This window comes from Petaurus breviceps, unplaced genomic scaffold (assembly GCF_028583685.1).
Source record: "Petaurus breviceps papuanus isolate PSGF00001 unplaced genomic scaffold, PetGlider_PUasm1.0 350, whole genome shotgun sequence".
NCBI classification, from domain to species: Eukaryota; Metazoa; Chordata; class Mammalia; order Diprotodontia; family Petauridae; genus Petaurus; species Petaurus breviceps.
Genome location: NW_027186199.1, coordinates 624,155 through 646,484, shown reverse-complemented (window position 1 = coordinate 646,484; position 22,330 = coordinate 624,155). Strand labels below are relative to the sequence as shown.

Genomic DNA, 22,330 nt, shown 5'->3' with positions numbered 1-22,330 from the left:
CCTAAATAAGTGTTTTTTTTTTTTAATTTGATACATGAGCCCAATCCAAAGCCAGCAGACTTCCTAGATCTTCCTAGGCCTTGAACCTATTTTGATCTCTGGGATCAGAAAAAGCCACCCCAATTCCTGATGGCCTACCTTTGGCTGCTACCACCACTGAGGCTGGATGTCCAATTCCAGCAGCTGTTCCTTCCCTTCTCCTCATTGCTACATCCTACAGGCTACATGAGTGAATTTTCTAGGGTTAACTTACAAAGGGAAAGGAGAATGAACATTCAGCTCATTTGCACAGACATTTGTTAAGTGCCTAAAGGAGAAAAACCACACTTTTTGACCTCAGGGAGCTTACAGTATCCCCCTATGAAGGGAGGAATATAACTTTTCTTTCATTAGGGGTCTTCAAGTGGAGGCAGCATGAGCACTTGGTGGAGATGTTGTAGGGGGGATTCTGAAATACAGTCAGTCCATGAATGTGAAGTGTGCCACACACCAAGCGAGGGCCTTCCCAACTCCCAGATTGTGATTCTCTGACACATTCACAAAGATGGGAAAAGTCATGGAAAAATCCAAAGAATTCTAGGAAAATTTGAGAGAATCACTTTCAGCTGTGGAAACCAGAGAAAAGTCCATGGAGGAATGATAGAATCAAAGGATTAAAAGGAACCTGAGAGGCCATCTCATCCCACCTGTCCCTGACCAAAGATCCTTGTTTTTTCAGTTGATTTTCAGTCCTGTCTGATTCTTCATAACCCCATTTGAGGTTTTCTTGGCAAAGCTCATTTTACAGATGAGGAAACTGAGGCAGAGTTAAATGACTTGTCTAGGGTCACCCAACTAGGGAGGATATCTGAGGCCAGATTTGAACTCAGGAAGATGAGTCTTCCTGACTCCAGGTGTGGCACTCTAATCCACTGTGCCACCTAACTGCTCTGTCCTTTCTATAATATCCAAAAGGACTGATTATGTAGGCTCTGCTTGAGGGACAGCTAAGTGGCACAGCAGATTAGAGCATGGGACCTAGGGTCAGGAAGACCTGAGTTCAAATCTATCCTCTGACATAAGCTGTGCAACCTTGCTTAAGTTACTTAACCACTGACTACTAGTTTCCTCATCTGTAAAATTGAGATAGCACTTTATTTTCTAGGGTTGTTGAGAATCAAAGACAATACATGTGAAGTGTTCTACAAACTTGAAAGTGCTACATAAATGCTATTTTCTCCAACGAGGGTGAACACACCATGTTGTTGAGTCATTTTTCAGTCATGTCTAACTCTTTATGACCCCGTTTGGGGTTTTCTTAGCAAAAATCCTGGAGTGGTTTGCCATTTCCTTCTCCTGCTCATTTTATAGATAGGACCTGAAGCAAACAGAGTCAAGTGACTTGCCCAGGATCACACTGATAATCAGGGTCTGTGGCCAGATTTGAACTCAAATACATGACTCTTCCTGACTCCAGGCCCAACATTCTATCCACTGTGCCACCTAGCTGCCCTTGAACACACTATTTCCTGATAAAATTCCTTCCATCATTGGAGAGCTATGATTCTTTGGATGTCTTTCCTTACATTGAGCTTAAATCCGGTTCCACTCACCCACTCCAGTATGGCTAAGTAAAACTCCAAGAGTAATTTTACTTGACTTTGGCCTTAGCTTCCAAGGTAGAAATGGAAGTTGAAATTACTCGATATGCTGGCTGACTGTGGCTCTGGATTTTGACTCACAAAAGAACTGAGGTTATAGGCTATCTCACAACAACAGAAACAAAAACAACCTTCCCAGCTGGGAATAAGCTGCCTATCAGCTGCAATTAAGCAAAGCAACAGCCTGACAATAATTCTGCAGCTAAGCCACAGATGGTAACAGCAGCTCATTGGATAAGTAGCAGATGGCAGCCTAGTGGAGGAAGCAGCCCAGTGGATGACATCAGAAGCATTGTGGAAGCCTTCAGAGGCAGAGACATTCTGCCTGGCACACCACCCTAAGAGGATGGTTCCTTTTCCCACTAGTAATGTGAGATTCTGAGAGAGAGTATACCCCTAGTGCATGCAGGGGAGGAGAGGACAGAAAGGGTTTTTATTAGATGCTTCTTACTAATGATTTCTTGCATTAAATCAGATTTAGTCTGCTAGAGGATACATTGAATGGAAGTTTTGAGCCAGAAGTTTTGAATAGATACTGATTCAGAGTCTCTTGGCACTGGGTGTAACTTTCAGGAGAAGACAATATTGAGGGGGACCTGGGCTTACAGTTATCAGCAATAATGATCAATGATCTTTTGCTCTCCCAACTAAACATACCCAGTCCTTTAAATATATCTTCCTATAGGATGTTCTCAAGTCCTCTCACCTTCCTGGCTAATCAGGATGACTCGGTGTTTGAGTTATTTCTGTGAGCCCTCAGAGTTTAAAGTAGAAAAACTTATTCAGTTTCTCCTGCCCATTTTAGTTCCTACATTTGATGTCAAAAGCCTCTCCAAATAAGTAATTAAGTAGCAAACCAGCATCTCTGCTAGGGAGAAGAAAAGAGGAAAAACGCTGGCACCACAATTGTGTCCAAACAAGATTTATTCAAGGATATTCTTCACACTGGCTACTGGAGAGGGATGTGGTAGGCTTCCAAGTCTTCTGGATTTGAGTGACAGTTTGAGTGACAGTTCCAGTTATGACTTCCCAGCTTTTCAAGGGCTCTTAGGTGGTGGCTAATTGGAAAGCAAGGTGTTATCTATTATCTCCATTTGCAAATCTGTATTTTAGATCCTTTGAATGTTATAATTAGTTGAAGGGACAAAGGAAGGGTTAAGGAAATGGAGGAGAGAATCTGAGTCATTCTATGGCTGATTTGGGGCCTATTCTCAGAGAGATAGTCTGTTCTTCATATCCTTGGCTGAGCTTGTATGAGGTCTCCCCTGCCCAGGTGGTCATGAGTCATACAAGGAACAAAAGTACCAAAATTTGTTCACAACCCGGATTTCTGATTCAACTCAACTCTCCTAAACCAATCTCTAGTCTATAAAGCAAGCCACAGGTACAGTGAACAGATGAAAATTCATGTAGGACTTTTTGTTCAATACCTTATATTTTGGGGTGTCTTAACTCTATGAGATGGGACAGTAGGCAGTTGACCAGGAATAGAGTGGGCCCTAGCACAACTCTTCTGGCCATGTTCCAACCAGTTTGTCTTTTCTAAATGTAATGGGTCTTACTCAACCTAGGGTCCCCACACAGTAGTTCAATGTAGGAGGAATTATATTTGACTCAAGATACCCTCCAGGACAGACTCAATTCATAGGGGCAAATTACTAAGCATGTAAAAGCTTATAATTAAGCATAGTAAAATACAACTAAGAGGAAAATCTATAGGATAAAACCATTCATAGCCCCTTGTTTAAAAATAGGAAATAATCCCCCTACCATTGTACCCTGCAAACTCTCATGTCAGTTTCCCTAAAAAACTCACACTCCAAAGACCATCAAGGGTATCCTTGTTACTACTGAAAAACTCTGAAGAGAGCAATGTCAATCCCATTGGCTAGGGCTCTGCACCCCTTGCCAGCTGCTTCTATACAAGGCCAACTGCTCTTTTAGCAGTAGAATACCCAGGGAGCATGTTTGGAGGGGTATCATTGGTACTTTTTTCAGAGCCAATTCCCCCAGGAAGTCGGCCTTGGGGAGGCTATGGTTAGTGCTCTTTTATAATAATAATGATGATGATGATCTCAAATTTGTATAGCATGTTAAGATTTACAAAGTGCTTTACATAATTCTTTCGTGGTCAGACTGCCAGGGCTAGGATCCCTGGCCCCCCACCAGCTGTTGTTAGATCTGTCTTTTTATATGCCTCACCACTTTGCCTGAATGCCACTGAAAAGTGCAAATCTGGCAGTAGTACAGCAGTTTTTTTTAATCTCCCTCACCTAGGAGGCTGGGTTAGGGTGAATGCTTTGTACCACCTTTTCCCAACCTTATCAAACAAATAGCTAAAGGATTCTCACCTTTCATTGCCTTCCTCTGAAGCTGGGGCAAACCCACTCCTCTCTCTATGTGCCCCCTTTCTATTCCTGTTCCAATCAGTAAGCCTCAGGAAGGAGTTATTCAGTTTGGGGGAATGACACAGTCTGGCTCTGCCAGTATTTTCATTGGCATGGCAAAACCCTTGTCACCTTTATAACATGGTGTCTGCAAATGAACCTAGTTGCTCATATGGGTGTCCTAACAAGGCCCAAGTGGAGCAGAAGTGCTGCTCTTCTTGTTCTGGACACCAGCCTCTTCTAATGCAGCCTAAGAGAGCGGTCACTCTGCAGGCTGCCATGTCATACTGCTGACTTCGTATTGAGCTCGTGGTCTACCAAATACCTCTCCCATTCGATAATTTGCAAAGTTGCTTATTTTAGCCTGTGTAAAATGTTACATTTGTCCCTCATACATTTTTTCTTACTTGATTTGTTCCATCATTCTAGATTGGTGAAACCTTTTTTGATCTGGACTCTGTGTTAGCTATCTCTTCAAGCTTCATGTCATCTGCAAATTTTACATGCATGCTATGCCTTTATCTGAGTCATTGATAAAAATGTTAAACAGCACAGAGCCAAGGGCAGAGCCCTGGGGCACACCATTGGAGATAACCCTCCAAACTGACATCTACCCATTAATAATTTCTCTTTGGATCTGGTCATTCAGGTTTACTTAATTATACTATCATCTAACCCAATGGTTCTCAAAATGTGGTCTGGGAATCCCTGGGGAGAAGGGAACTTCAGATCCTTTCATGAGGTCTGCAAGATAAAAACTATTTTTATAATACTTTAAAATTCTAACTAGGTAAATAGCAATAGATATTACCAAGTGTGCTGGTAAGTGTTCAACAACCACCTCTCAGGGAAAAAAAAATGTATGCACTATACACTTTTAAGTTTAATATGCATTATTACCATTTTCTCCATCACTCTCTTAAGTCTAGACAATCAACAAAATAATAAATCAAGCCCCAGTTTGTAGCATTTTCTGAGGTATAAATGCTCACACTGAAAATTTAACAATCAGCTCTCTCAAGTCAGTTTAAACTGGCTTTAGCACATCCCTGGATATAACCCACATCAACAAAAGCTCTGTGTGTTTGTGTGGGGGGAGGGGTGGGGGAGAGTCCTCAATAAAAAGTGTAAAGGGGTCCTGAAAACAATAAAATTGAGAACCAGTGATCTACCCCCTAGCTTTTCATCCTACCTATAAGCACAGCATGAAAGACCTTGTGAAAAGCTTCACTGAAATCTAAGGCTGCTATGACTACATCCCTCCTCTAATCTGCCCTCCTAGAAAAACAAATACTGTGAGCTTTGGGAAAACATCTGCCCACAATAAAAAAAATTCCAAGACTAAAGAAACATGGAGTTGTGTCACTACTCTCAGGCTGTGCTTTATTCTACTCCTTATTAGCAATAACAGTAGAGTAAGGCTGATTCTGTCTTAAAGGTTTCTTAGAAACTAACCACAGAGAACAAGCCTGATCTTTATCAGTTCCTGTGGCTCCCTGGTTTTTACACTTTCCCTGATTTCTTTTCTACTACTCACTCAATGCTGTAAAAAGTTTAAAAAACCCAAAACTGTACCCTAAAAAGTTGAAGCTGCTACCAACTAGAGCAGTCTCCCTTAAACTAATACATTTCTTTTCCTTTCTGTTTGGCTACTCACTTTGACTTCTAGTCTCACAGAGCTGATGGTGGATGAGATTCTCCCTAGGCTCTCAAGAACCCTAGGCTGGGAATTTCCTGCACAAGGTTACCCTGGTATGACCTACTATTGATGAAGCTGTGGTGGCTTCTTATGGTCATTACTTCCCTTTCTAAATGCTCACAAACGAACCTCTTAATAAAGGACTTAAGTCAAAGTCACTGATCTGTAGTTTGAAGATTCTATCCTCTTCAGTTTTTTGAAAATTGAGCTGTTTGTCCTGCTCTAGTCCTGAAGCACAGTAGTGGCCAAACTCAAAGAAGAGGATCCTTGCTGTCTGCTGCATACCAACTTGAAAGCCACAAATTACATTATCTACATTCTATTGTATTGTATTTTGTTAAATATTTTCCGTTGACTTCTTAATCTGGAGCAAGCCTGATAACCTCTCCTATAGCACTTCTTCCATCCTCTACCATTTGGCCCATCACTGACAGTGGCTTAGTGATCATAGCTCTAAGCAAAGGGCCAAGCATGTTGATTGATTTGACAGATATTTTAGTACTATAAGTTGTAATTTGTCTGGATCTAGTTACTTGTACTCAAACAGCAAGATGCCATTTGACTACTTGTTAAGAAGTTTTTCCTGACATCAAACCTAAATTTGTCTCTTTTCAACTACTATCCATTCCTCCTAGTTCTACCAAACCTTATATTTATTTAATTCTATTAAATTTTTATTTGATTTGATTCAGTCTAATATTCTAGCCTTTCAAGACATTTTTGAATACTGTAATACGTTAGTTATCCCTCCCAGATTTGGATTATCTGCAAATATAAGCATACCAATATGCATTTATTCAAGTAGGCACTTGACAATAATGGACTGGAATTCAGGAGGAGGATTAGGGCCATCTGCATAAACATGATTATCTATCTCATGGGAGTGAGCGCACCCAGAGAGAGAATGGAGAGAGAGAAAAGGACTCTGCTCTTTAGGGAAATCCATGATAAAGGTACGGGATATGGATGGTGAGCCAACCAAGGAGACTGAAAAATACCAGTCAGATACATAGGAAGAAATCAGTAGAGAGTAGTGTCACAAGTCAAGGGAAAAGAAGAATATCTAGGGTAAGAGAAAAAATCAGCATTGTCAAAAGCTGCAGAAAGGTCAAGGAAAATAAGCAGTATGAAAGCACATTGGATTTAACAGTGAAAAGATCTTTGGATCTCGGGAAAAAGTTTCATCTTAATGGTTATATAACTTGACCTGACCATAAGGAGTTGAGAAATTAGTGGGTAGTGAGGAAGTAAAGGCAATTCATCACTATCAACAAGCATTTATTAAGCACTGTACTAGGCAATGGGAATGGGAGGAAAAAAAGGAAGAAACAGTCCCTCTGTAAGTCCTCAAGAACTTGGATTTTAATGAAAAAGACAAAATGCACATAAATAGGTATATACAAAACACATCAACAGCAGATATAAAGTGCCCTTGTAGGAACAGGGCAAACACTAGCAACTGAGGAAAGGTGGCCCTTGATCTGAGATTTGAAAGAAACCAGGGACGCCAAGAGGTAAAAGACAGGAAGAACATTCCAGGCATAGGCTACAGCCAGGGGCACAGGGGAAAAACAGCAAGCAGGCCAGTTTTGCTGGATTGTAGAGTATGTAGAAGGGAATAATGTATAAGACTGGGAAGGCAGGATGTGAAGAGCTTTAAATAACAAATAGAGAAGAGTTTGTAGATGATCCTAGAGTTAATAGGGAGCCACTCGAGTTTATTGACTGGGAAGTGAAATGGTCAGACTTGTGCTTTGGGACAATCACCAGCAGTTGGGTGGAGGATGGGTGGGAATTGGGAGAGATTTGGGACAGAGAGGCCAATGAGGAGGCTATTACAATAGACTAGGCCAGAGGTGATGAGGGCCTGAATGCTTTGGTGACCATGAGAGTAAAGAGAAGGGGACATTCCATGTTATGGACATACACACAAACATTATTTGACAACTGATTGTATCTCTGCAGTGTCTAAGTCTGACTAGTTGAGGAAAACACTGAAGTTGAAAACTTGGATGAATACCAGAATGATGATGCCCATAACATAAATAGGGAAATCTGGAAAAGGAATGGGTTGAAAGGGAAAGATAATGAGTTTTATTTGGATATGTTGAGGTTGAGATGCCTTTGGAACATCCATTTTGAGATATCTAAAAGACAACTGGTGATATTAAACCAGAGCTCAGAAAGAGTAGGTCTGGCAATATGCAAATATATATATATAGAGAGAGAGAGAGAGAGAGATCTCAAAATCATCAGCATCAATATGATAATTGAAATGAGGGGAACTGATGAGAATGTAGGAAAAAAAAAGAATCCAGTGTAGAGCTTTGGGGTACACCTATAGTTCGAAAGTGTGACATGGATAAAGATTCAGCAAAGGAGACTGAGGACCAATCAGAAAGTTAGGAGACACCAAAGAAAGCACTGTCAGGAAAACCCAGAGAGGAGAAAATATAAAAGAACAGTATCAAAATGCCACATCAGGGCAGCTAGATGGCACAGTGAGTAAAGTGCCGGCCCCAGAGTCAGGAGGACCTGAGTTTGGTTCTGGCCTCAGACAAACACCCACACACACACACACAAAAACTAGCCATGTAACCTTGGGCAAGTTACTTAACCCCAATTGCCCTCTAAAAGGCAAAAAAAGACAAATGCCACATCAAAGTCAAAAAAGGTTGAGGATTGAATAACTGCCATTAAATTTGGCAATTAAGAGATCATTGCTAACTTTGGAGAGAGCAGCTTCGATTGAGAGATGAGATCTGGGGGACTGCTAGGTGGTGAAGTAAATAGAGTACCAGCCCTGGAGTCAGGAGGACCTGAGTTCAAATCCAGCCTCAGACACTTGATGCTTACTGGCTTTGTGGGCAAATCACTTAACCTAATTGCCTCATCAAAAAAAAAAAATTAGAGATATTTGAAGACAAATTGCAGAAGCTTTAGAAATGAATGGGAAGACAGGAAGTAGAGATACTTTTTTTTCAAGGAGTTTAGCTGAGGAGAGATATAGGACGTAGTTAACAGGGATGCTAGAAATCAAGTAAGATTTTGTGAAGGATAAACGAGACATAGGTATATTTGTTGGCAGCAGGAAAGAAGCCAATAAATACAGAAGCCAAATAGGGATGGTAGTTGTGGCAAGCTGTTAGGGGAAGACAGGAGGGGTTAGGATCAAATGTGCATGAAGAAGGATTTGCCTTGGCAAGGAGAAGGGCCATCTCCTCCTCTGAGGCATTGTGGGGGAAGATGAGTTACATGAGAAGAAGAGGGGAGAAAAAGTTCTCAGTAAATGACCTCAGTTTTTTTAGGCAAATATGGATCAATCAAGGTCCTCAGATGAGAAGGTAAGGGGGGCACCTAAAAAGGAGATAGGTATCAACAACTATATAAAAATGCTACACATTATTAACAAAAGAAATATAAATAATATAAAGAAGTACAAATTATAATAACTCTGAGGTTCTGTCTTACACTTATCAGACAGGAAAAATAGCCCAAAAAGTAAAATGAAGATCGTTGGAGAGCTGTGGAAGGACAGGCACACTGATTACACTGTTAGTGGGAATTATGAACTGGTCTAACCATTCTAGAAAGTAATCTGGAATCATACTTTAAAAACTAGGCCCACCTCCCGTCCTCTTCCCCCTACCATACACACACCAAGGAGATCAACAAAAGAATATATATATAGCATCACTTTTTGGTCTTAGCAAAGAATGAGAAACAAGCAAGAAACATCAATTGGAGATTGGCTGAGGAAATTGTGGTATATTAATGTCATCATATTATTATACCTAAAGAAAGGGATGGATTCAGAGAAACCTGAAGAATTGTATGAACTGGTACAGAATGAAGTGAGAACTAGGATAACAGTTTATACAGTGACTATGACTTTGTAAAGGAAAACAACTCTGAAAGACTTTAGAACTCTGATCAATGAAATGAACAAAATTCCAGAAGAGCAATGATGATACTTCCCACCCCTTGACAAAGAGTTGACGGAATGAGACATATATTTCTGACCTGGCCAACATGTGGATCTATTTTGCTTGACTATACTTATTTGTTACAAGGCAGGGCTTTATTTTTAAAGGGAGTTGGGGCAGAGTTATGGGGGAAGGAGGTAGAAATAGTGATGTCCAGAAAAATAAAGTAAGAAAAGAGTATTTTAATGAAACATTTAGAAAATATACAGAAGAGAACAGGAGGAAGTTCAGAGATGGAGACAAAGAGGGCAGTATTGGAATTCCAATTAGTACCAATTCCAATTAGTACAATTGTACAATACAATTGTGTTAAATCTGTCATACTTAAAAATGAAAGCTGTGCATAATTGAGTCATTTAAAAACAATTTTCTTTTTATGTACTTTGTATGTAGAAATGATCATGTGTATTGATGTCTATCAAGGTCAATAAATAAAAGAGAGAATAGATGTAGTCAAGGGATATAAACAATTCTCAAAAGAATTCATTGTAAACTATTACCATGTGGAAGAATGCTACAAATCATTGGAAACGCAAATCATATTCAGGCTGAGATTTCACTTAGCACACATCAAATTTGGAAAGATGATAAAAGATTGGAATTATAAATATTGAAGTGGATGTAGACACACTAATGTACTGTTGTTAAAGCTGTGAATTGGTTCAGTCATTCTGGATAGTAATTTGAAATTATACTAAGAAATTGATTATAATATCCATACCCTTTGACCCAGAGATCCCACCAGTAGGCATAAGAGGTCAAAGATATGAAAAGTCCAAAATAATCCAAAATGTTTATAGCAGCACTTTTTTGTGTTGGCAAAGACCAGGAAACAAGGTAAATTATAGAGAGAGAAACATGGGAAGATGTGTGAACTAACGGAAAGTGAAGTAAAGAAAACAGTATGTGCAATAATTACAATGTAAATGGAAACAATAGTAACAAAAAATGGAAACTGAAAACTATGGAATTATAATGACCAAACTTGGCCCCAAAGAAAAGATATGAGTATGTATCTCCTCCCTTTTTTTGCAAATGTGAAAGGTTATGAAAGTAGAACATAGCATAAACTGTCGATCTTGATTAAAGTGTTAAGTTTTGCTAAGCTGCTCTTTTATGCTCTTTTTTTTTTATTCTTTTTATAGGGCATGGTCCTCTGGGTGGGAAGTTGATGATGAGAAAACAAACGATATCAACAAAAATCTTTTAAAAGAATAAGGGACACTTGAACGAAGGAGAGATGGAAGATGAAAGGAATGGCTTGATTGCTGTGGCAGGCTCCAAGAGGAGACAGGACAGGAAGGAAGGGATTCAAGGACATAAGTAAAGAGGTTGTCCTTGTCAAGGAGAAGGGTCCATCTCTTCCTCAGACTGGAACAAAGGAGGAGAGGAGGAACAAAGATGTGGATGGAATTTGGAGGAATGGAGTAGGGCAGATTTTTATAATAAAGTAGGAGAAAAGGTCACGTAATAAAATCAATCAACAAGGATTTCTCAAACACCTACTATGTGGCAGGTTCTGTGTTAAGAAGCATAATTAAATAATTCCTGCTCACAAGCTTACAGCCTAATGGGAAATACAAATACATGTATAAATATATACAGCATAAACATAAAGAGAATACAAAAATACATTTTATATATGTATATTAATTAAAAGGTAGTTTGGAGAGCAGAAACTTAGTAGCAGCCAGGGGGAATCAGAAAAGTCTCATGTAAAGATGGTGCTTGGGCTGAATGTTGAAGAAAGGGAATGAGGCAGAGTGTGAGGAAGGAAGGTATTTTAGGCATGAAGGCTAGCCAGTGCAAAGGCATTGAGCTGTGAGATGTACTGTTTTATGTGAGAAACAGAGGTCAGTTTGGTTGGATCACAGTGCAGGAGGGGAAAAAATGGAGGACAAAGCTACAAATATAAATTGGAGCCATGTTGAAAAGAGCTTTAACAGTGAAACAAAAAATATTTTGTGCTAGAGACAACAGGAGCCCACTGGAATTTACTGAGTAAGGCAGCTGCATGGTTGAGACTTTTGAGTATAAGAAAAATCACTTTGGCAGGGAGCAGCATATGGCGATTTGATATAGGCTTATTAGCAAGCTGTTCTAATAATCTAAATGAGAGGTGCTGAGGACCTGAACTAAGGTAGCAGCTCATATGAAGAGAGAAAAGGAGTCGAAAGTGATGTTGTTGAGGTAGAGATGGCAAGACTTGCCACCTGGTTGGCTCTGTGAGGTAAGGGGACATGAGGAGTTGAGGATAATGCCAGGCTTATAACCCGGAAGATTGGAAGGGTGGTGGTACCTTCTGTAGAAAAAGGGAAGTTTGGAGGAGGGGGAAAGATAGTTGAAAGAAAGAGTTGTGTTTTGAACATGTTGAGATTGAGATGTCCCTGGGAAATCACATTTGAAATCTCCAACTGGCAACTGGTGATGCAGGACTGAAGCTCAATGAAGAGAGAAGCAAATCCATGAGTCATCTGCATAGAGATAATTAAACCCATGATTGCTGAGGTCACTGCCAGAAAAAAAGGGCCCAAGACTGAGCTTTGGGTAACACCCATAGTTAGGGTGTAGGAAAACCACAGAAGGAAGGGACACAGGTCCAGGGGTCAGATTATACACTCTGTTATCTCAACAGTTCTTGGTGAGCCAGTCTGAAATTCTACCTACCTTGCTTTGTCACTGAGGTCCCCAGCCCAGTTCTTGATGAGATGAGTCAGGTTTAAATTACCTCCCAGTGAGTCACTCAAAAAGCATTTATTTATTAAGCACTAACCAAGTGCCAGACACAGTGCTAAGTGCTTGCAGCACCAGGAAAGGCATAAAGTTTCATAGGTTCCCCATCCCGGGAGGCACTGGAATGATGTAGCAGGGAGGTAGTAACCTTGACTACAATTGAGGGGTGTTGAATAAAAATAAGGGGTAACCTAACCTAACCCCAGGGGGGCAATGGGTAATTTTTTTAAAGGAGGCAGTAGGCCAAATAAGTTTGGGGACCTCTGAGTCACAAACAGTCCAGGCCCTAAAAGAGCTTTCAGTCCAGTGAGGGAGACAACATACAAACGGGTCCCTATGAGACACCTCCAGAACAGATGGAGGGTAATTTTAGGGGGGCAAGCCTCTCAGAAATGAAGAAGGGTAGAAGGTGGGAAAAAAGGAGAAATATCTCTCAGTGGAATGCACTTATATTTTTATGTTCCCCTTAATTGCACATTTGTGAAAACTAGTGATCACTATGCTGTGTGTCCAGATTACGTGGGTAGAGCAGGGTGAGAAACTTGAAGATCATTATCTCAAGGTACAGGGGCAGATCCAAGATAGTTATAGAAATTATTATTAGTAATCTATTAATTTGTTCATTCTGGAGATGTCAACTCCAGAAGCCGCAACATAAGCAGATGCAGAAAGTAGTTGGCCGTCAAGAGGTGGAATGGACTGGTCTAGCAGCAGCCTGTGGAAAGCTTCAGAATCTGGCACAACCAAGACAAGAGAAAGAACGGTTCAAGTCAAGCGCCCCCTGGTGGCTACCTCAGAAAACATTCCTCCACTGGATTTTAACCAATGATGTCTTCCTGATTTGTAAAGGAAGCAGCATCAGCTAGTCAAACCAAACGTAAAAATGTAATCTGTCAACTTCAAAGCCCTACATAAATGCCAGCTGTTATCCTTCTAAAGGCATTCCATCCACATTTGGGCAGTTATGTAGCGTAGTGGATAGGTAGCCCTGGCCTAAATACCAAATTAGGAAGTTTTTCCTTACATAAAGCCTAAATTTGCACCTCTTTCCCTGCCCCTCCCCAATTACTCCTAACTCTGCCCTTGAGTCAAACATCTATGACAAGCCACAGCATGCCATTCTGGAGAACTCTCATTCTGGAGAACTGAGAGTAAAAGAAACAAGGGAGGTAATGGGGAGTTCTAGCTAGGGAGAGCATCTAGATCAATAGATTTTTGGTGCATGATTTTCCCCAGGGCTGGACCGGACTGGCATCAGGTTATTAGTCTCAGCCTCAGATGGAAGGGCGTAAGACACACCTAAAGATAGCAAAAATGAACCCCGGAGTCAGCACATGCCAAAATCTCTGAGATTCTCTAGAAAGAACCTTTGTCAACCCTCATGTTGGGATGTCTGGTATGAGTCCCCTTCTCTATATGCTCTCTACTATCTAGAGATCCCCATGGCTCAGAATGCTCCCAAGACTCCAGAAACTATAGCATTCTGAGGCTCCAGATTGTTTTTACTAAACTGCCTGGAAACTCTAATGGATAAATCCCTGTCTCTGCAGGCCCTCTCTAGAGTAAGGTTCTACTCTTAGCTTCATCCCCAACCTTGGGCAATTTCCTCCCCCCTCACTAGAGAAGTTTCTTCCTCTGAAAATACAGTTCAACTCAAACATCTCCAGGTAAAATGGTGACATTTATTCCCTCCTCCTCAAGGATTAAAGATTAGGGAACCTTACGAGTCAGTCAAGTCAGAGGACCTCACCCTGTCTCTTCTTCCAGCATCCAGTTGGAATTACACAAACCCATGGCTCTATCTGGGAGTATTGTGTAAGAGTCAGGATTTTCTGCTGTCATTTCTAGATGGGGCCAGGATGGAGTAGAAAAACCCAGGGAAATATATCAGACTATCAATAGGGCTCAGGACTTTGGCATGGGAGAAGTAAATGCAGCAGGTGTGATGCTGGCCATCTTGGAAGTTGTACAGAGGGTGATTTCAGCTTACTGTAAGGGAAAATTTCCTAATAATCAGTGGAATGAGTTACCTTGGGAGGTAGTGGGTCCCTCTTCCCTAAGTGGAGGCTAGAAGTGAGCTCATACAGGGTATTCTAGTTCAGGTACCAAGCAAATTAAAGTTCCTCCAAGGTCCCTTCCAGTTTTAAGATTCTGTGATTTTTGTGTCAGGCTAATAGATTATATTTGGGGGATATAACATACCTATATAATCAGACCCACTAGGTAGTGACAGTCCTGAAATATCTCAGAGGTCATCCATTCTATTTTGGGGCAGCTCTTGGGAAAATGTTCCTTGTGGCATTTCCATCCATTCCTTTTAGATCTGACCTCTGGAGTCAATCAGAACAATGAGCTCCTTCTTCTGAATGCCAGCCGCCAAATCAGTCATCGCATCGCCCCATTTCCATCCCTGGTGACTTGAACCAATCTTTTTAAGGATCTCTTCTCCATTCTGGTCACCCTCCTGTGCACATACTTTCCAAAATTTAATGCCCAGAATGGAATACCATAGTCCAGATGTAGTCTGACTAGGCCAGAGAACACTGGAATCATCATCTCTCGCACTTGACAATATGCTAAAATTGAGCTGGCTCTTTTTGTTACAATGCATGACCCACTCATATTCTATAGAAAATTCATTCCATATGTTCTCATAAATCCCAGAGCTTTTTCACATGGACTGCTGAACTGGTCCTGTCACTGATATAGTTGTTTGAATATAATAGGACTTGACATTTTATCCCAATTTATTTTCACATTAGACTGAACCCATTGTTCTACTCAATCTTTATTAAGATCCTGTGATCCAAAGTGTTTGCTCTCCTAGATGCCCCATCATCTGTAAATCTGATCAGCAAGCCACCTAAGCTTTTATCCTGGTTGTTGATAGGAGGCAAGGCCAGATCGCTGGAAACTCTAGAAAAAACTCACTCTTTCCTCTCTCTCTCTCTCTTTCCCCCTCTCATTGACATCTACTCATTTATTACTATTCTGAATCAGATCATTCAACCACTTTCAAATTTAACTCTATAATCATTTAGTCCACATCTCACCATCTTCTACAAAAATAGCATGAGACTGTCACATGTACTATCTTTACAGCGTTTTCCTGATCAGTCAATAACCCAGTCAAAAAAATGAAATGTCCTTTTCTTGATGGTCTTGGCACTCACTGCATTGTACCCCCACTGATTAATCCATTTTAGCCTGGAATGAAGGCAGAACTAGCCCTCAGAGGGGAAATTAGTACCATGTACCTTGAGGAGAAGTGCTCACACAGGTGAAAGTGAAGAGAAAACTACTTAGGCCACATATCCAACCCCTCCCCTCTCCCTTCTCCACGGAAGATTCAATGAAGCTGGGATCACTTTGGACATTGCTTTAATGACAGACTTGGTCACATGGGCAGAATCATTAAAAAGTCACTATCCGGACCAGTCCCTGGAAGAGAACTCCAATCTCTCCTCCTTGGGCTAGGGACAGAGCCATTCAAGGCCCACACATTCTGAGGTCAGTGGGGAAATGAGGGCTAGGGAGGACAAAAACCCCAGGAAGACAACATCCTTATACCAAAAGGGGAAGGGGAGCCAGGAGAAACCAAACCCACAGGACCAACATGGCTCTGCCCCTCCCACATGGACAGATGCCCTAGGGTAGGAAACTGTAGATATGGTGACAACCCCTACAAGATGGCTCTTTTACCCTTTTATAGGGATGAACTAGGGATGGAGGAAAAGGGACAGGAACCCCAAGGGGGCAAACTCGAGAGGGACGAGAGAACTTCTATACTCCCAATGAATTAGGACAGAATCAGTAGAATCAAAGCCCTTAGACAAAAGGACAAGTCTTTCATAAAGTGCCATGGAGATAGCTGCAATTCAGCTGTTGGAGCAGGGGTCAACCTGCCCTGTCCCTTAATGATCCTGGAGTAGAATCTTGGTTTCCCCAACACAAGGCCACATCTGGGGCTTAGGGGCTCGGCTGGGCCTCATAGTTGAGCACGTAGTAGTCATGGACATACATAAGCACAGCCACAGGCTGCCCAATGATCAAAGACAACCACACTGCTGCATTGCCATAGTTGCCTCGAAGGAATCGGCCCACGACCCAGGCTAGAGGGATCTGGGGACACAAGGAATAGATTGATTCTATTCTTGACCCCAGAGCACAAGGGCTGGGTGCTACAGATCAGGGCATGAAAGGACAGATCAAAGGTGGAGTTGAGGGAGAGCCTGAGGGGCAGGAGGGGACTTGGGGAAGAGGCCATGGGAGTGGACGATAAAAATTTTTAGGGTATCTCACCTGTACCATCATGCCAGTGAAGGCCCAAGGCCGGAACATCCTGAGGGGGACACTCACAAGGTACTAGGTGGAAGGGAGGTAAGAAAATGGATTATAGGTCAGCTCTGAAGTCCTTTCCCATGAGGCTGAAGAAGCATGAATGACCCTGGTCACAAAACATATGTTTAGAGACCCAGAGTGTCCCCATCCTCTCTTTCTTCTGGGTAAAAACTAACCTCATGAAAGAAGGCTGAAGCAAGGAACACACCAGTCTTAGCCATCCACTTATTGATCCCCATCTTCATCACTGGCTTGTAGAAGTGTCTGACAAGGGGGAGAAAGACAGAGCTATTCCCTGGATCTCAGGTTCAGCCCAAGGACAAAACAAGTCTTCTGTTTTGTCCATTACCCTGTCCTCCCATATATAGAGCCCAGAGAAAATACCTCCCCCAAACTTGCCCCACTGAGGCCCACCTGAGGCACCATTTGTGGACAGGAATATTCCAGTTCTGCCAAAAATAAGTGACTGACTCTGAGTTCCTGTGGAAGCAGGATGCACTGTCAGGTGCCATTCTCTGAGAAGCAACCCCCAGCCTTAAACTCCAACCTCCTAACACTCACCACCAGTCTCTGTAGAACTCCCGGTCACCAAACTGCAAGAGTTCAGCCACAGCATTGAGGCAGGAGTGGAAGAACCAGTAGAAAAAAATAAGCCAGATAAAGTGGTTGGGGACCTGAGGAAGAAGGGACTGCAGTGAATGAGGAGCTCTCTGAGGCCAGACTCCATGACCTGCTTGCTCCCTCACTACCCCCTAAGGTCACATAACACTTACTGCCAACTTCAAAAGCCGCTCCATGATACGGGAATAGTCCATATCCTAAGGATGATAGGGATCAACCTCTTCAGCATATTGGGGAGCAGGGAGAATAAAACCCTCACTGCCACATCCTTCTCCCAAACAGAAATTCTTGTCCCCTCCCTCAACTAATACTAGCAGAAAATCCATCTCCCCATCCAATAAACCTCACCACTCTCAGCCAAACAGAGACTTCTGTTTTCCCTCCTACACATATACCAGATATCCCCAAGTTTTCCTCACCTTGAATGGCTTCATGGAGTTCTGAATAGTGGGGACCATCCACTGAAAGAATGGGAAGGGTTTTATAGCTATCAGCCCCTAAGAGAGCCTATGAGAGAACCCCTCCACCAGCTTGAGTATCCCTTCAGTCCCAAACCCCATCTCCCTTCCCATACCTGCTGGATGAGCCCCACCAGTAGCTGAGTGAAGAAGAGCTAGGGAAAAAAAAGAGACAAAGGGAATGAGAAAAGGGGATAGCACAATTCTGTGCCTCAAGGGCCCTTATCAAAGCAAAGGGTCTCTCCCTTACCATCTCAAAGAGTCTGCGTAACAGAAAGCGTTTCCGGATCCGGGGGGATCGAGGGAAGTTGAGCTCATAGCACAGAGTGGGGGCAAATAGGAAGTAGTACAGATCTGTAAAGGGGAGGAAAGGAGATAGGCACTAATAGTAGACCCTCCCCACCCCCAAAGTATAGCCCCACCAACCTGGTTTTGCCCCATCATTCTTCAAAGGCTCAAGGGGTGGGGAAAAGAGATCTTCCACCCTACCCCCTCCTCCTCCTTTCAGGCTTTCCTACTTACCTCGATAGGTCAAATTGGCAGGGTACTTCACCCCATTGGACACCACATCCCCATTGGCCTTTATGGTTCCTGAGGCTGCAATCCCAATGAGGATCATTATGAGAAACGTAGGGGAGGTATGATGACCCTGACCCCAAAGACATCAGCAAGGCTGGGAGACAGGGCAGTGGTCTGGCCCCACCTTGCTACCCCCAGCCTCCTCACCTGTTTGGCTCTTGGCCCTATACTGCCTGCACCACAGGTTGACATGGTAGTAGGAGACCATCTTGAGGAAGAGAATAGTGTAAACACCCAGAGCAAACACTGAGCCCACTGTTGGAAGAGAGAAAAGAGTCCTAGCTTACCTGGTCCTTGCCCCACCGGGAAAAAAAAAAACCTTTCTTCAATTTTAGATGGAGGAAAAGAAGTATGGCAGGGACCGAACAAGGCTCAGGAAAGGCTCCCAACTCTATCATTCCAACAATGTCTGTCAATCTCCATTTTGGGGAGGCAAGGAAGACTACCAGAAGGACTATCCCAGTTTAGGAACCCAGGGGCAAAGGTAGACACCCGGATAGGAGACAAAAATTCAGGGCCTAGAGGGTAGAACATAAGGCCCAGGAAATAGAAGAGTGAAATGTATGTGCAGGGACATACCTGGTGTAATAGATTTGACCATAAAGACCACAGCTGCAGGGAAGCAGAGAATGGTGAGCAGGTTGGCCGTGTGTAGAAGTAGCCCTACCCGCTCTGTGATGGTGCCCTGTAAGGAAAAATGGAAAGAGTCGAACTTTTTTGGTTCTTTCAACACTATCTCAAAGCTCTCCCATTCTTCCTATTGTTGCCCCTAAACATGGTCATCCCCTGAGCTTTTTTCTAAGTTCTCTTTTCCCTAATACATTTCCTTCTAGGACAACCTCCTTTACTCTCAGGGCTTCAAGTATCACATCTATGCAGATGATCCCTTATACGGATACCTCTAGCCCTCACTCTTCTTCTGAGCTCTAATCCTGCATCTTCAACTGTCTGCTGAACATCCACAATGACCATCCTCATCTTCCCTTCCTTCTCAAGACTTGCTCCCTATCACTAACTTCATTATCTGTTTGTGGCACCATCATCCTCAAAACCTCCATCATGCTTACATGAACTGATGCAGAGTGAAGTAAGCAGAACCTGGAGAACACTGTACACAGTAACAGCAATCCTGTTCTGTGAGAATTGGGAATGACTTAGCTATTCTCAGCATTACAGTGATCTAAGACAATTCTGAAGGACTCAGGATGAAAAATGCTATCCATCTCCAGAGAAATAACTGAAGGAGTCTGAATGCAAATTGAAGCACACTTTTTTCACCTTATTTTTTCATAGGCTTTTTGTGTTTTCTTTCATAACATGAATAATATGTAAATGTTTTGCATGATTGCACATGTATAACCTATATCAAATTGCTTACTGTCCCAGGGAGGAGGGAGAAGAAAGAGGGAAAGACAGAATTTGGAACTCAAAAATAAAATGTTATTTTTAAAAAAATCTTCATTGTGATTCATTTCTCCCTTAATACTCCTGCTGTTGATATGAGAGTCAGAACTGGTCAGATGACCAGACTCAAAAAGTAACTATTAATGCTTCAATGTTAGCAGAGAAGGAGGTCTTTCATGGAGTTCTCCAGGGATCTTTGCTTGGATCTGTACTGTTTAACATTTTTATCAATGACTTGGATAAAAGTACAGATGATATGTTAATCAAATTTGCAAATCACAGAAAGCTGAGAGGGAAAGCTAACAGTGCCTGACAGAGACAGGAGCAGGGGTTCTTAATCTTTTTTGTGTCATGGATTCCTTGGGCAACCTGGTAAAGCTTATTGGATCCTTTCTTAGAGTAAGATTTTAAATGAATAAAATAAAATTACAAAGAAAACTAATTATATTGAAAGACAGTTATCAAAATATAAACAAGAAAAGAAATTCCCAAACCCCAGGTTAAGAAGTCCGACGATAGGTAGAATTCAATATGGATTTTTAAAGTCTTGTACCTGGATACAAAAAAAGCAGCTCCCTAAATACAACATGGGGAGGCATACATTATTCTGGAAAAGACCTGGGTATTTTAGTAGACTTTTAAACTCAGTATGAATTAGCAGTGTAATGTGGCAAGCATAAAAGCTAATGCAATACTGGACTGCATTAAGAGGACCATGGCTTCCAGGAATAATAGTAGGGTGAAAAGTCCCACTGTACTCGGCCTTGTCAGACTTCATCTGGAGAACTGGGTCCAGTTCTTAGCACAACAGTTTAAGAAGGCACTGATAAGCTAAAGACTGCCTAGGTGAGGGCAACCAGGATAGTGACAGGATTTGAGTCTCATGAAGGTGAGTGGAAGGACCTGGGGGAATGTGATAACTGCCTTCAAGTACTGAAGACTGCCACCTGGAAGTGGGAATTGGGTTTGTTTTGTTTGGCCCCAGAGGGCTGAACCTGGAAGAACGGGTAGACATTGCAGAGAGGCAAATTTAGGTTTGATGTCCAAAAAAAATTCCTAACAATTAGAGCTACTTGAAATTGGAATGGGCTACTTCAAGAGGTGATGGGTTTCTCCCGGTTGAAGGTCTTCAAGAGGAGGATGGACCATACCATACCAGTCAGGTATGTTATAGCAAGGATTTCTTTCCTATAGGAGCTGGAATTAGGGGCCACTAAGATCCCTTTCAACTCACAAATTCTCTAATTCTGTTCTCTGGGAGAGAAGATACTCTTCATTCATACAGCCAGGGCCTAAAATCTCTCCCGTGAACTGCTAAAACAACCTCCTAACTGGTCTCCCTACCTCTAGTATCTTCTCCCTTCAGTTCATTCCACACAGGCTGCCAGAGCCATCTTGCTTAAGTGCTGACTTCTGATTGTTTGTCCTTTGCTTGAAAAAAAAAATCATCAATGGCTTCAGCTACCTACTGAATACATTTTAAACTCCTTAGCTTAGAGAACCAAGACGCTCTAAGCTGCTTTCCTACAATCCTGCCAAACTGAGCTCGCCACAGAACTATATAGGACTAGAAGGAATCTCAGGACAAACAGTCCCAGTCTATATCCATTGTATGAATCCTTTTTTGTGGTATCTAGTCTCAACTGGGTCCTTGCTGCTAATTTCTGCTGTTGTTTAGTCACTTTTCAGTTGTGCTTGACTCTTCATGATCTCTTTTTGGGGTTTTCTTGGCAAAGATACTGGAGTGATTTGCCATTTCTTTTTTCAGCTCATTTTACAGATGAGGAAATTGAGGCAAAGAGGGTTAAATGACTTGCCCAGGACACTACATAGCTAGTAAGTGTCTGAGGCTGGATCTGAATCATGAAGGTGAGATGAGTCCTTCTGACCACAAGCCCAGTACTCTATGCACTGATCACCTAGCTGCCTCTTGCTACTAATAGGAATCCTTTTATTCTTCCCAGAATGACAATCACAACCCCTCACAGTAGTTGCTTTAAATGTCCCCAAGTTTCCAAGCCCTCATTTCAGTAGACATACTTGCTACCTTTGCTTTTTCAAATCAATTTCCTTTTTAATTATGAAATCTGCCTACTTTGCTGAGAAAATCCAAGTATATCCTCTTTGAGCTCCTTGATCTTCCACATCCACACCTCAGAATCTTTCTTGCTTCTTCTCTCGTCATCTCTTTTGGTCTAGTCTTAGAGCATGACAAGGTTAGCTCCTCTGCTCATGTCTTTCGCCTTATCCCCTTCCCTCTCTTTTGGGAGCTTGTCCCAAGAATCATTACTTCTCTCTCTTTAGTATCTCCCTATTGCCTACAAACATACCTCATTTTAAAGAAGACTCTCCTATGACCTTGCCATCCCCTCAAGCTACTATACTACATCTCAACTCCTTTTCACTGCCCGAACCCTAGAAAAATAGCATGTGCTTGCCAACCATTCTCTCTACCTACTTTTTAATCCCTTGTAGTCTTCCT

The 22,330-nt window shown here is 42.0% G+C and overlaps 2 protein-coding genes across 3 annotated transcripts in view; one reads left to right on the top strand and one right to left on the bottom strand.

The window, feature by feature from the left end:
* Positions 1 to 11,200, top strand: part of HSF1 (heat shock transcription factor 1) — a 76,890-nt gene extending 65,690 nt beyond the window's left edge. For both annotated transcript variants that reach the window (XM_069097022.1, XM_069097021.1), the window contains exon 14: positions 10,858 to 11,200. In XM_069097022.1, coding sequence (XP_068953123.1) covers positions 10,858 to 10,922 — 65 coding nt within the window. In that variant the 3' untranslated portion in view covers positions 10,923 to 11,200. The remainder of the gene's footprint in view (positions 1 to 10,857) is intronic.
* Positions 11,201 to 15,458: 4,258 nt separating this feature from the next.
* Positions 15,459 to 22,330, bottom strand: part of DGAT1 (diacylglycerol O-acyltransferase 1) — a 34,513-nt gene continuing 27,641 nt past the window's right edge. The window contains exons 6-17 of the mRNA XM_069097023.1: positions 19,024 to 19,129; positions 18,592 to 18,699; positions 18,388 to 18,462; positions 18,116 to 18,219; positions 17,982 to 18,020; positions 17,827 to 17,868; positions 17,560 to 17,604; positions 17,348 to 17,460; positions 17,201 to 17,266; positions 16,963 to 17,050; positions 16,748 to 16,810; positions 15,459 to 16,567 (exon numbers count right to left, since the gene is read on the bottom strand). Of these exons, the coding sequence (XP_068953124.1) occupies positions 16,415 to 16,567; positions 16,748 to 16,810; positions 16,963 to 17,050; positions 17,201 to 17,266; positions 17,348 to 17,460; positions 17,560 to 17,604; positions 17,827 to 17,868; positions 17,982 to 18,020; positions 18,116 to 18,219; positions 18,388 to 18,462; positions 18,592 to 18,699; positions 19,024 to 19,129 (1,002 nt within the window). The 3' untranslated portion in view covers positions 15,459 to 16,414. The remainder of the gene's footprint in view (positions 16,568 to 16,747; positions 16,811 to 16,962; positions 17,051 to 17,200; positions 17,267 to 17,347; positions 17,461 to 17,559; positions 17,605 to 17,826; positions 17,869 to 17,981; positions 18,021 to 18,115; positions 18,220 to 18,387; positions 18,463 to 18,591; positions 18,700 to 19,023; positions 19,130 to 22,330) is intronic.